Source organism: Macaca nemestrina, chromosome 3 (genome assembly GCF_043159975.1).
Source record: "Macaca nemestrina isolate mMacNem1 chromosome 3, mMacNem.hap1, whole genome shotgun sequence".
Taxonomy (NCBI): Eukaryota; Metazoa; Chordata; class Mammalia; order Primates; family Cercopithecidae; genus Macaca; species Macaca nemestrina.
Genome location: NC_092127.1, coordinates 67,303,933 through 67,315,945, shown reverse-complemented (window position 1 = coordinate 67,315,945; position 12,013 = coordinate 67,303,933). Strand labels below are relative to the sequence as shown.

Here is a 12,013-nt window from a genome sequence, read left to right as displayed (position 1 = left end):
AGAGAATCAGGGAAATGAAAAGCATAATGTAAGACAGCAGAAGCTTTCCTGGTAGTAGATGGAAGATAGAGACAACAGGGATGGGAAGAGGCACTTGATAGCTGGGTTGGGAGGTGGGTAATATTATATACACACAATACACGCATACATATATGTAGGGTCATCAGTGATGAGGCTTAGGTAAGGGATGATTGTAGATTTGAGTTAGGAGGCAGAGAGAAGTACTTAATTATAAGTTGGAGAAAAGAAAATGTAATCTGTGTGCTATATATTTTAGAGAAGGATAGCTCAGGGAGGAAAGGTACAAGCCTACAGGTAGGCACTAAGTGTACAAAGACACATATAGTTTATTCTTCCAAAATACAAATACATGGTTTTTTGTTTTGTTTTGTTTTTGAGCCAGTCTCTGTTGTCCAGGCTGGAATGTAGTGGCGCCATCTCAGCTCACTGCAACCTCCGCCTCCTGGGTTCGAGTGATTCTCCTGCCACAGCCTCTTGAGTAGCTGGGATTACAGGTGCCCACCACCACACCCAGCTAATTTTTTGTATTTTTAGTAGAGATGGGGTTTCTCCATGTTGGCCAGGTTAGTCCTGAACTCCTGACCTCAGGTCATTCACCCATCTTAGCCTCCCAAAGTGCTGGGATTAAGGCATGAGCCATTGTGCCTGGCCCAAATATATGTTAATTAATATGTTCTGGTATAACTGATCCACAAATCCTTAATACTTTACTTCCCATCTCTTCATTCATATCATTCTTTCATTCTCTTTCTGGTGTATTTATTCATCTTTATGTACAAAGGTCTTTTTTGAGGGGCCAAATTATGTCCTTGTCTACCTTTTCTCGGTCTTGTCTTGGATGTACCTTCTGTTGACTGCTGCCTCTATTTTCTTCCTATTTTCTGTTCTAGTAGAAAACTAAAAAATATTTTTATCATAGTATTAATTGAATAGATTCTGACCTCTAAATTTCAAAAGCCCAAAAAAGATTAATTTCTCTTTCAAAAGAAACAAAATCTGCTTTTTATCTATTTGGTTCTTAGTTATTTTGATAATATTTGTGGTCCCTAATAGGGGAAAAAAAAATTCCATCCCACCTATACAGACTCCCTGGGATGATGATAAACTCAACATGTGTACAAAAAGATTAATCATTTTAAGACAGAATATTTGAAAGATAGGCAGGCAGAATGTTTTCAAATCAGTGGAAAGAGAAGTGGAAACAGAAGTAAGATATTAAGATATTAGAACATTATTTTGTGTATGCCATATTGCCCAGGCAAAAAAAAAATAAAAATAAAATTAAAATGCTCTCTTGATAGTAACTTTATCACCAGGGCCCCTGCAACAGAATTCACATTATTAGTTGAAGAAATTAGTCCAGTTTACTTTTTTCCCTCAAATGTGTTTTCTGAGATGTATAAACATATGTTTTGGTTCAATAATACATACAATGTTTTAATTGAATATAAAATGTTATTAATAAATGTCTACATATGCAGAATTATCCCTATCTTTCATATATCTGCCTCAGTTAAATGTCACTTAGGTAAAGATTTCTCTATCAGTGGTCAGGAAAAAGAAAATATTTTGTGACGATTTTTTTTTAAATGCACAAAATAGTTATTTTTTTCCTTAAAAAAAAAAAAATTGTCCCAAACCCTTCTTTCCTTTAGGTGGGGAGCAGCCTATTCCTCTCTGGAATGAACATGATGGAACAGCAGATGGAGATAAGCCTAAAATCCTCCTCTATTCCCTAAACTTGCAGTTCAAGGTAACATAAATAATAATGATACTTTTATAAAAACTTTTCTAATCCATTAATATATGCTTGTTATAGAAAATTTCTATCTTACATAAATTACCAAACAGAAAATAAAAATGATCTATAACTACATCCACTCAGAGAAAAAGCTTTAACAGTATTATTTTAATATTCTTTAGGCCTTTTTTCCTGTTAGTATTTTTATATATGCATATATTTATACATTGGATACCTTTCCATATTAGTATATTTAGATTAGTTGTATCTTCTTGAACATCTGTATTATATATTGTACAGTTGTAACAATTTATTCAACCACTCCCTTCTGATGAACATTTTGTTTTTCTTCAAGTACTGCTGTTATAATTTACTCTGCAAGAAATATTTTATTCACTTTTCCACTTAACTATATTACTTTTAGAAGGCTGAGGCAGGAGGATTGCTTGAGCCCAGGAGTTCGAGACCAGCCCTGGCAACATAGAGACTTTGTCTCTACAAAAAATTTGAAAAAAACAAAAAAATTAGCCAGGTGGGTGGCATACACCTGTAGTCTCAGTTACTTTGGAGGCTAAGGCAGGAGGATTGCTTCAGTCTGGAAGTTCAAGGCTACAGTGAGCTCTGGTTGTGCCACTGCACTCCAGCCTGGGCAACACAGTGAGACCTGTCTTAAAAAACAAAACAAAACAAAGACTATATTATTTTAATAGAAAACTTAATATTTCCAATGTTTAAGATACTGGTGTTCATAAAAGTTATTTAATTGCATTTAATGTATTCAATCCATTGTACACTAAATTTTAAATACAAAATATCAAAATGAAACATAATGGGTTAAAAATTGCGACTAACATGAGAAATTAATGTTGCCAGTTTTATCAGTTCATTAGACATATCCTATACAGGCATACCTTGTTTTATTGCACTTCACTTTATTGTATTTCACAGGTTGAGGTTTTTTTTACGAATTGAAGGTGCCATTTTTCCAATAGCATATATTCGCTTTCTGTGTGTCATATTTTTCTAATTCTCGCAATATTTCAAACTTTTTCATTAGTATTATATGTCTGTTATAATGATCTGTGATCAGAAATCTGTGATGTTGCTATGGTAATTGTTTAGGGGGCGCCAGGAACTGCACCAATGTAGGATAGCATACTGAATCGTTAAATGTCGTTGCACATCTCTCACTTTCAATCAAAAGCTAGAAATGATTAAGCTTGGTGAGGAAGGTATGTCAAAAGCCAAGACAGGTTGAAAGCTAGGTCTCTTGCAACAGTTAGCCAAGTTGTGAATGCAAAGGTGAAGTTCTTAAACAAAATTAAAAGTGCTACTCCAATGAACACAAGAATGAAAAGAAAGCCAAACAGCCTCATTGCAGATACGGAGGAAGTTTGAATGGTGTGGATAGACCAGCCACAATGTTCCCCTAAGTTAAAGCCTAATCCAGAGCAACGCCCTAATTTTCTTCAATTCTGTGAAGGCTGGGAGAGGTGAGGAAGCTGCAAAGGAAAACTTGGAAGCTAGCAGAGATTGGTTCATAATGTTTAAGGAAAGAAGCTGTCTTCGTAACATAAAAGTGCAAACTGAGGATCAAGCTAGAATAATTGATGAAGGTGGTTACACAAAACGACGGATTTTTCCATGTAGCCTTCTATGGGAAACAGATGCTAGCTAGGACTTTCATAGCTAGAGAGAAATCAATGCCTGGCTTCAAAGGATAGGCTGACTCTTGTTAGGGTCAAGTGCAGCTGGTGACTTCAAGTGGAAGCCAGTGCTCATTTACCATTCTGATAATCCTAGGGCCCTTAAGAATTATGCTAAATCTCTGCCTATGCTCTATCAGTGGGACAACAAAGTCTTAATGACAGCACATCTTTTTACAACATGGTTCACTGAATATTTTAAGTCCACTATGGGTCTACTGCTCAGAACAAAGAGTCCTTTTAAAATATTACTGCCCACTGACAATGCACCTGGTCACCTAAGAGCTCTGGTGAAAATTTACAAGGAAATTAACATTTTTATGCCTAACACATTTCTTCTGCAGCTCATGAATTGAGTAATTTCAACTTTCAAGTGTATGATTTAAGAAATACATTTTGTAAGGCTACAGCTGTCATAGATAGTAATTCCTCAGATGGATCTGGGCAAAGTAAATTGAAAACCTTCTGGAAGGGAGAACATTTTGATTCATGAGAGGAGGTCAAAATATCAACATTACTAGGACTTTGGAACAAGTTGGTTCCAACTGTCATGGATGACTTTGAGGGACTCAAGACTTCAGTGGAGGAAGTAAATGCAGCTAGGGTGGAAATAGCAAGAAAACTAGAATTAAACATGGAGCCTGAAGATGGGACTGAATTACTGCAATCTCATGATAAAACTTGAGTGGGTTAAGAGTTACTTCTTATGGATGAGCAAAGAAATTATATCTTCAGATAGAATTTACTCCTGGTGAAGATGCTGTAAACACTGTTGAAATGACAGAGGATTTAGAATGTTCCATAAACTTAGTTGATGAAGCAGGGGCAGGGTTTGGAAAGGACTGACTGTAACTTTGAAAGAGGTTCTGCTGTGGGGAAAATGCTATCAAACAGCATCACGTGCTACAGAGAAGTCTTTCATGAAAGGAAGAGTCAATCAATGACACAAACCTCATTGTTATTTTATTTTAAGAAACTGCCACAGTCACCCCAGCCTTCAACAACCATTACCATAATCAGTCAGCCATCAACATCAAGGCAAGACCCTCCACTAGCAAAAAGATTACAACCCACTAAAAGCTCAGATGATTGTTGGCATTTTTTAGCAATAAAGTTTTGTTTTGTTTTTGAGACGGAGTCTCACTCTGTCTCCAGGCTGGAGTGCAGTTGCGTGATCTCGGCTCACTGCAACCTCCTACTCCCTGGTTCAAGCTATTCCCCTGCCTCTGCCAACTGAGTAGCTGGGATTACAGGCATGTACCACCATGCCCAACTAATTTTGTATTTTTAGTAGAGACAGCGTTTCACCACGTTGGCCAAGCTGGTCTCAAACTCCTGACCTCAAGTGATCCACCTGCCTCAGCCTCCCAAAGTGGTGGGATTACAGGCGTAAGCCACCATGCCCAGCCAAAGTATTTTTTAAATTAAGGTATATACAATGTTTTTTAGACATAATGGTATTACACATTTAATGGACTATAGTATAACTTTTTATATGCACTGGGAAACAAAAAAATTTGTGTGACCCACTTCATTGCAATGGTCTAGAACCAAACCCACATTATCTCCATGGTTTAAAACATGACTATTTTATTTATCATATACTGAAAGACTACATTTGAGTAGGTATATGTTGTTGATTTAAGATTCATTTTTTCCCTCCTAACATATAATCTGCTAGGGTATTCAAGTAACGGCCACTACTCCATCGATGAGAGCTGTAAGATTTGAAACTGGATTGATTGAACTGGAACTTTCTAACCGACTTCAAACCAAAGCTTCACCAGGAAGTAGCAGCTATCTGAAACTATTTGGCAAATGCCAGGTGGATTTAAATCTGGCATTAGGACAAATTGTCAAACATCAGGTGAGTACAGAATATGTTGATGTTTGAACTATGGCTTTTAAATTTTGCACATCAATTTTAACTACTTTAACTGATGTATTATTATATTTACAAAAATATTTAGTTTAAGTTCCTAAAGTTTCTGATTATAAATTCAATGAAACTCATTTACCTTGGCCTTTTGTTGAATATTGTAAGTGCATGTTGTGATGATTTAGTGCAGATACGCTCACATAAAAATCCAGTATCTTCATAAGCATTTGCTTGTATCTTTTTTTATTTTAGTCAGTTCTTAAAATGTTAAGCATACACCTTTCCTGTAGAATATTAGCAAGTTCTGCATATAGTAATGTTAAATAAAGTTAAAAAACGCAGTTAGATTCTCTGTTGTATAAAAATGAATGTTCACAGCTTATTGGAGATTTTTTTTGTTTTTATTTTGCCAAAAATTATTATGTAGATTTTAGTCTTTTTTCCTCTTTGAAGAACCAAATAGAAAAATGCCAGTCACAGTTTCAAAACTGAGTTGCTGCATTAAAGATGTGAGGGAAAAATGAACAAAAACTTCTTGTCATCTCTACTAAAAGTAATTTTTTCAAATGGAAACATTTTTAGAGGTTCTAATTATTTAAAAATTTTTAATACATTGCCATTTAGAATATGGACCTCATCCTAACTTTTATATAAAGTTTATCTATGACTTCATATTTACCTCTTGCATGGCTATTTTATATATTAATTTCAAGTGTTTATGGTACTGAGTATAAGGAATATACATTAACAGCTGAAATTGAGAAAAATGTAATACAGTTTTTTTGGTGAATAATTCCATTAACAGTGTTTAGTTTTATATTAAAACTTTTCCCATTATTTTATTTTATTGAGCTTTAAATTTTATTTTAGGTTTATGAGGAAGCTGGTTCTGATTTTCATCAGGTTGCCTATTTTAAAACCAGAATTGGATTAAGAAATGCCCTCCGAGAAGAAATCAGTGGTTCTTCAGATAGGGAAGCTGTGCTTATTACTTTGAATAGACCAATTGTTTATGCACAGCCTGTGGCCTTTGATAGAGGTAAGATAAAGTCAATGACTACTATCCTCCAGGATCTAGGAATGTTTTGTTAATGCTAGATAAAAATCTTGTAGTTTACTGGTGTAAATGCTTGACAGCGAAATGGTTCCTAAACCTGAAATGTGCGTATCCAAAAAAACAAAACAAAACAAAACAAAATTCTTGCTTTTTCCCTTCAGTTTTAAAAGTTCTTTTACATTTTAAAGTTATTTTGCCCTCTGCATGGATACATAGGAGTGTCTGATTCAGATTATAGAATTGTAATGCTGAATTTTTTTGTTTTGATAATTAATGCACCCATTTGTGTTTTGGCACTGTGTTTATTTTTATATTCTATAAACATTTATCATATACTGTCTAGAAGTGGATTACAAAAATAACAGCATCCCTGCCCTCAAGGACCTGTCAGTCCAGTGGAAAAGAAAACCAAGTAGACTACACAGTGGAGTTAGAGATGTGTTCTTGGTTCTGAGGAATTCTCTACCTTTGCCTACACTTCTTAGAGGAGAAACTAATTCTTGATTTGACTTTTAATTAGGTGTTCACCAGGGAGATAAGGAAATGAAATTTACTTTTATATCCCAGGGCCTAGAATAGTCCCTGGCATACAATCAGAACCAAATAAACATTGAATGAGAGAGAATATGAATGAATGTGTTTAAACACATAAGTCTAAGAAAATATAGCAGGTTCATAGAAGAAAATAATGGGAAAGAAGGCTGAACAGGTAGAAAAGGTCTAATTAATGTGAATTGGGCAAATATATTTGAACTGTATTTTAGAAGTAATGAGGAGCCGTTTAAGAAGCCATTTAAGATCTCCATCAGTGATGGACATAGGCTAGTAACAGAATCTCGTTAGAAAATTGCCGTTTTGGAGATTAGAGATAACATTTTATTTTGCTGAATCCCAAATATATGTTTTTCAGTTCTCATTTTACTGACCTCTCATCAGCTTTTATCAGCTCCTTAAAGTATTTTGTACTTTCGGTGTCCTTGACACAAAACAGGTTGAGTACTGGTTCTCCAAAATAATTGGGACAGGAAGTGTTTCAGATTTTGGATTTTTTCAGATTTGGTATATTTATGTATACATAATATCTTGGGGCTGGGACCCAAGTTTAAACATGAAATCCATTTACGTTTCATATACACCTTAAACACATAGCCTGAAGATAATTTTATAAAGTATTTTAAATAATTTTGTGCATGAAACAAAGTTTTGACGGCATTTTGGCTGCAGTCTCACATGAGTTCAGATGTGGAATTTTCCACTTGTGGCATCATATCAACATTCAGAAAGTTTTGGGATTTTGGATTTCAGATTAGGGATGCTCAACCTGCATTTGCTTTTCCTCCTATTTCTCTGGCTTCTCCATCTTTATGTCCTTTTTAGAGGCTCCTCCATCTATACACTGCCGTGAAATGAAGGTTTGCCTTAAGGTTTGTTTCTGTTTAACAAACTCAGACATCTTTGACTTTTCTCTAAATCAGATCCTTTTAATGGTATGTTCCTAGCATTATGTACTTTAAAGAATTTTAAAAGAAGTACAGCTCTACAGATGAAGTTAAGTACCATATCTGTTTTCATTTGTTATTCCATCCCAGTACCTAACATATAATAGGCATTTCACAAATAAGTTAGAGTGAATGAACAGACCTGGATTTTCTTCTTCCTTGTGCCATTATGTGGTTGCCGGCTTTCTGTTTTATTTTTTCATTTGTTATTTAAACAATGATGACTATATGTCCTCTTAGATCTTTCCTAATTCTAATGCTACAGTTTTCTGGGTGTAATTTTTATTAAGCAACAGGATTTTGCAGCTTTTGAGCTTTACTTAACATATAGATTTACAGTGTTGATTTTAATTTTCTTTCTGCCGTGCCTTAATTATCAAAAGCTGTGCTGTTTTGGCTGAATTATAAGGCTGCCTATGACAACTGGAATGAACAACGAATGGCTTTACATAAGGATATTCATATGGCTACAAAGGAAGTAGTAGATATGCTACCTGGTATCCAGCAAACATCAGCCCAGGCCTTTGGGACTCTTTTCCTCCAGCTCACTGTCAATGATCTGGGAATTTGCCTACCTATCACAAATACTGCGCAGGTACAAAAAGTCAAGTCATATTCCAGGATTAAGAGCCAGGCATTTCTACATAACCATTTGTAACTATTTAGAGTATAACAATACATTTTTCAGTATAACGGTTTATAACTGTTTAGTAGGTAGCAAGTAAGACTGAATTCCTTCAACCATTATTCATCTCAATGTATTAAATCTGAATCTCATGGGACTTTTCTCTGCAGCACTCTTATATGCTTCAGAATAGTGATAAGATTGATACTCACCAGATAACTCTTAATTTTTACCTTCATAAATAGAAGCTTAGTTTCAGAGTCATTTTATTGTTTTCTTTTTTAGCAAGGAAGTCATTGGTATGGACTGGTTTATAAGATGGAAATTAAAGGACATTTAAGAATACTGTTTAATAAACTTACCTGCAATAGAGTAGGGAATTCCAAAATGCTTTTATACTATAATATTTAATGGTAATGAAACTTCAAAGCAGTGTCTACGTAAAGCAGGAATTTTCTCTTTGCAACTTAGGACCAATTCTCAGGAATATGTAACTGCATGCACATGTGTGTATGAGAGAGAGAAAGGGCTATGAACATCTGTCAGGCCAAGAAGTAACAGTTATTAGCAGTAGAATACAGAGATCTGTATTTTACTGTTATAATTTACCTTAATAACTTGTAACCAGTTGTTGAATTAATTTATCTTTTAGGATTTTGTTTGGTAAGAGAGTTTTAAGAAAAACTTTGGGTTGCGGATGGGCGGCATTGGTATGTTTGTGTTTCAGGAACTGAAATGTAGTTTTTTAATAGCATGATGGGCTGGGCCTGGGAAGGCCATAAACACCACAGGTGGGTGGCATAGTGAGAGCCTCTCCCCACAACTAAAAGAGAGGCTTGAGATAGAAATATAGATAGCCCTTTGTATGTTAAGTAAGAAAAAAAATGCACATGGCAAGTACATTTCACTTGAGCAATTTAATTTTTAAAAGGCATCTTTCTAAGCTGCTCTTTATGAACATATCTAGTCTTGACCCTTTCTAGATTTCTATTCCTATGACTCCTGTGAGGATTTCTAAGTTTAAAAAATTGTCACCTTTTTCTTATTTCTTCTTTAATGTATTTTGCAGTCTAATCATACTGGAGACCTTGACACTGGTTCTGCTTTGGTATTAACCATTGAAAGTACTCTCATCACTGCGTGCTCTTCAGAGTCTCTGGTTAGCAAAGGGCATTTCAAAAACTTTTGTATCCGTTTTGCTGATGGATTTGAGACATCATGGGATGACTGGAAACCAGAAATTCGTGGGGATTTAGTGATGAATGCCTGTGAGTGTCTTTTATTTTTACATACAGTTTAGAACTTAAAAAATAAACCATTAAGTCTCCATTTGTAAAATTAAAAGATGTTTAGATATAGCAATGTTTTTAGACTTCGAGAAGAAAAGCTATTTCTAGTTATAGGTAACAAACCGTATTCGTGAAAAACTACATCATTGAGTAGTTTTGGGAAGTAAACCAACCAGGCATTCTTTTTGGTAGTATAACATTTGAATGTTTACACAGCCCCTGACTTTTCCTGTAATTGATCCATGTTTGACCAGATAAAGCATTTTTGTCCTATCAGAATCTTGAAAGAAAATGATAAATGTATCAATATTCAACTCAACATAAAACACAGAACAGGTTGTAAATAGCCAGGACCAGGAACTCCAGCCTTAATTAATATTGACGTGAATAAACCCACATGTTCAAATTCGTAGGCGTGCAGAGTGTAATGTGAATTCCTGCAATTCCGTAATATTCAAGGTTGGGTATAACTAACACTGTGTTTATAGGCCATATTGAAGATATGGTATTTATTTGTATGTATTTTTATATTTATTACAGTAGAGCTGGTAAAGCATCATTAATGTTAATAATAAAGAAAAATTATAAATAAGGAGTTAAAACGTTGTGAAATAAAATTCCTCAATCTTGTAAACTAAATTGCTTTCCTTTTAGAAAGCGGTAGCCCATTGTTTATGTAATTTTTTCCTCTCTCCACTAGAGGGAAATCTTTCTAGTTCCCATTTTCTTTGAGGAATGGGAAAACCTTCTATTATTTTTACAAAAATTGAAGTTTTAGCATTCAAAATGAATGAAAAATTCTTGGTTTTGATGTGTAGGGAAGGAAAAATATCTTTTCCTATTACCCTTTTAGGCTTTTTGCTGGGGCTTGTGTAGTAAAAGACCAATTAATGAGAGAAAAGCATATAGGTTTATTTAGTATGAGGTTTTTTTGTGACATGGAGCCTTCATAAGGAAACGAAGATCCAAATAAATGGTTAGACCTGAGTATTTTTATGCTACGTTTGATGAAGAGTAGAGAGTTGTAGAGCAATGTGAGAAAATAAAAAGGGGTGCGAGTTAAGGGTAGTAAACTGGGGGAAACTAACCAAGGCCTATTTGTTAGGAGTGCTCTCAGTGTCCCTCCGCTTTGGAGATGAGGATGCTCCTTTCCTCTGGGCACAGGAAGGGCATCTCTCACATGTAGGTCATACGACCTGCTTCAGAGGAAAGTCAAAGTCCTTCCTGCATCTGCTGCTTCTCAAATTGCTTCAGTTTAAAATACCTTCCATAGGAAAAGGTACCAATTTGGAAGGCAGTGTGTACTGAACCCCATCAAATGCTTTGCGTTTGGATAATTATAGGTAAAATACCAGGACTTATTTGAAATACTTCAGGTTACTGAGAAACTTGATATGGAAATACTCATGCCTATTATCCAAAAGACCAATATTAGCCTACAACAGAAATCTTTATAGATTTATTATTTTACACAATAGTTATACATTTTTTAATCACTAAAACATATCTTTTGTTTTTTTAATAAAAGACAAAAATAAATTTAAACAGTGATTTTTATTACAGTGACAGCTTTACCATCATTGTATTTATTAAAATATGTAGAATATATTTGGAAAAAAAGGAAGTAAACCGTTTCCTTAACAGTTTATCTTAAAGGGCAAATGCATAAGAAATATAAAATGAGAAGTATGCTCAGACTCAGAATCAGAAATATACATTAAAAAATGAACAAATAATTTAGCACCTCAGTATATATTCTGTTAATACAGAACACTAACATGCTGGTAATCATGATAATCAGAATTATTTTTGGGTTTTAGAGGGGACTAAATGACATGCTTCTGTAACATGCTTATTGTTTGGGTTTCTTGGGAAGGGGTTAGAAGGAGGTAAGCAGAGTAGTTATGTAATTGACATATTGATAAAAATTCCAAATGATAAAATGGACAAATGAGTTTACTAGTTTATAGTTTTTATTGGTAATTAGTATACCTCAATATTTTTGGACAAAGGTGATGTGTATAGGGCAGAGAAATAAGGAATGGTAGGATTATGCCTTTGAGTTTTTTTTAACAGATCATTTTTAAAACATACTCTAGAAAAAAAGGTGACCCAGTAAAATTTCTTCTCTAGGTGATAATGTTTGTTGAGAAATGCATTAAAAATTATCAAGGACAATCTATAGGAAGAGTTCAA

General features: G+C 34.5%; 1 protein-coding gene across 9 annotated transcripts in view; it reads left to right on the top strand.

Annotated features, from left to right (window-relative positions):
- Window positions 1-12,013, top strand: part of BLTP1 (bridge-like lipid transfer protein family member 1) — a 211,758-nt gene that overhangs the window by 150,144 nt on the left and 49,601 nt on the right. For all 9 annotated transcript variants that reach the window (XM_011748835.3, XM_011748834.3, XM_011748836.3 and 6 more), the window contains 5 exons: window positions 1,677-1,774; window positions 5,150-5,335; window positions 6,218-6,386; window positions 8,287-8,498; window positions 9,598-9,796. In XM_011748835.3, coding sequence (XP_011747137.2) covers window positions 1,677-1,774; window positions 5,150-5,335; window positions 6,218-6,386; window positions 8,287-8,498; window positions 9,598-9,796 — 864 coding nt within the window. The remainder of the gene's footprint in view (window positions 1-1,676; window positions 1,775-5,149; window positions 5,336-6,217; window positions 6,387-8,286; window positions 8,499-9,597; window positions 9,797-12,013) is intronic.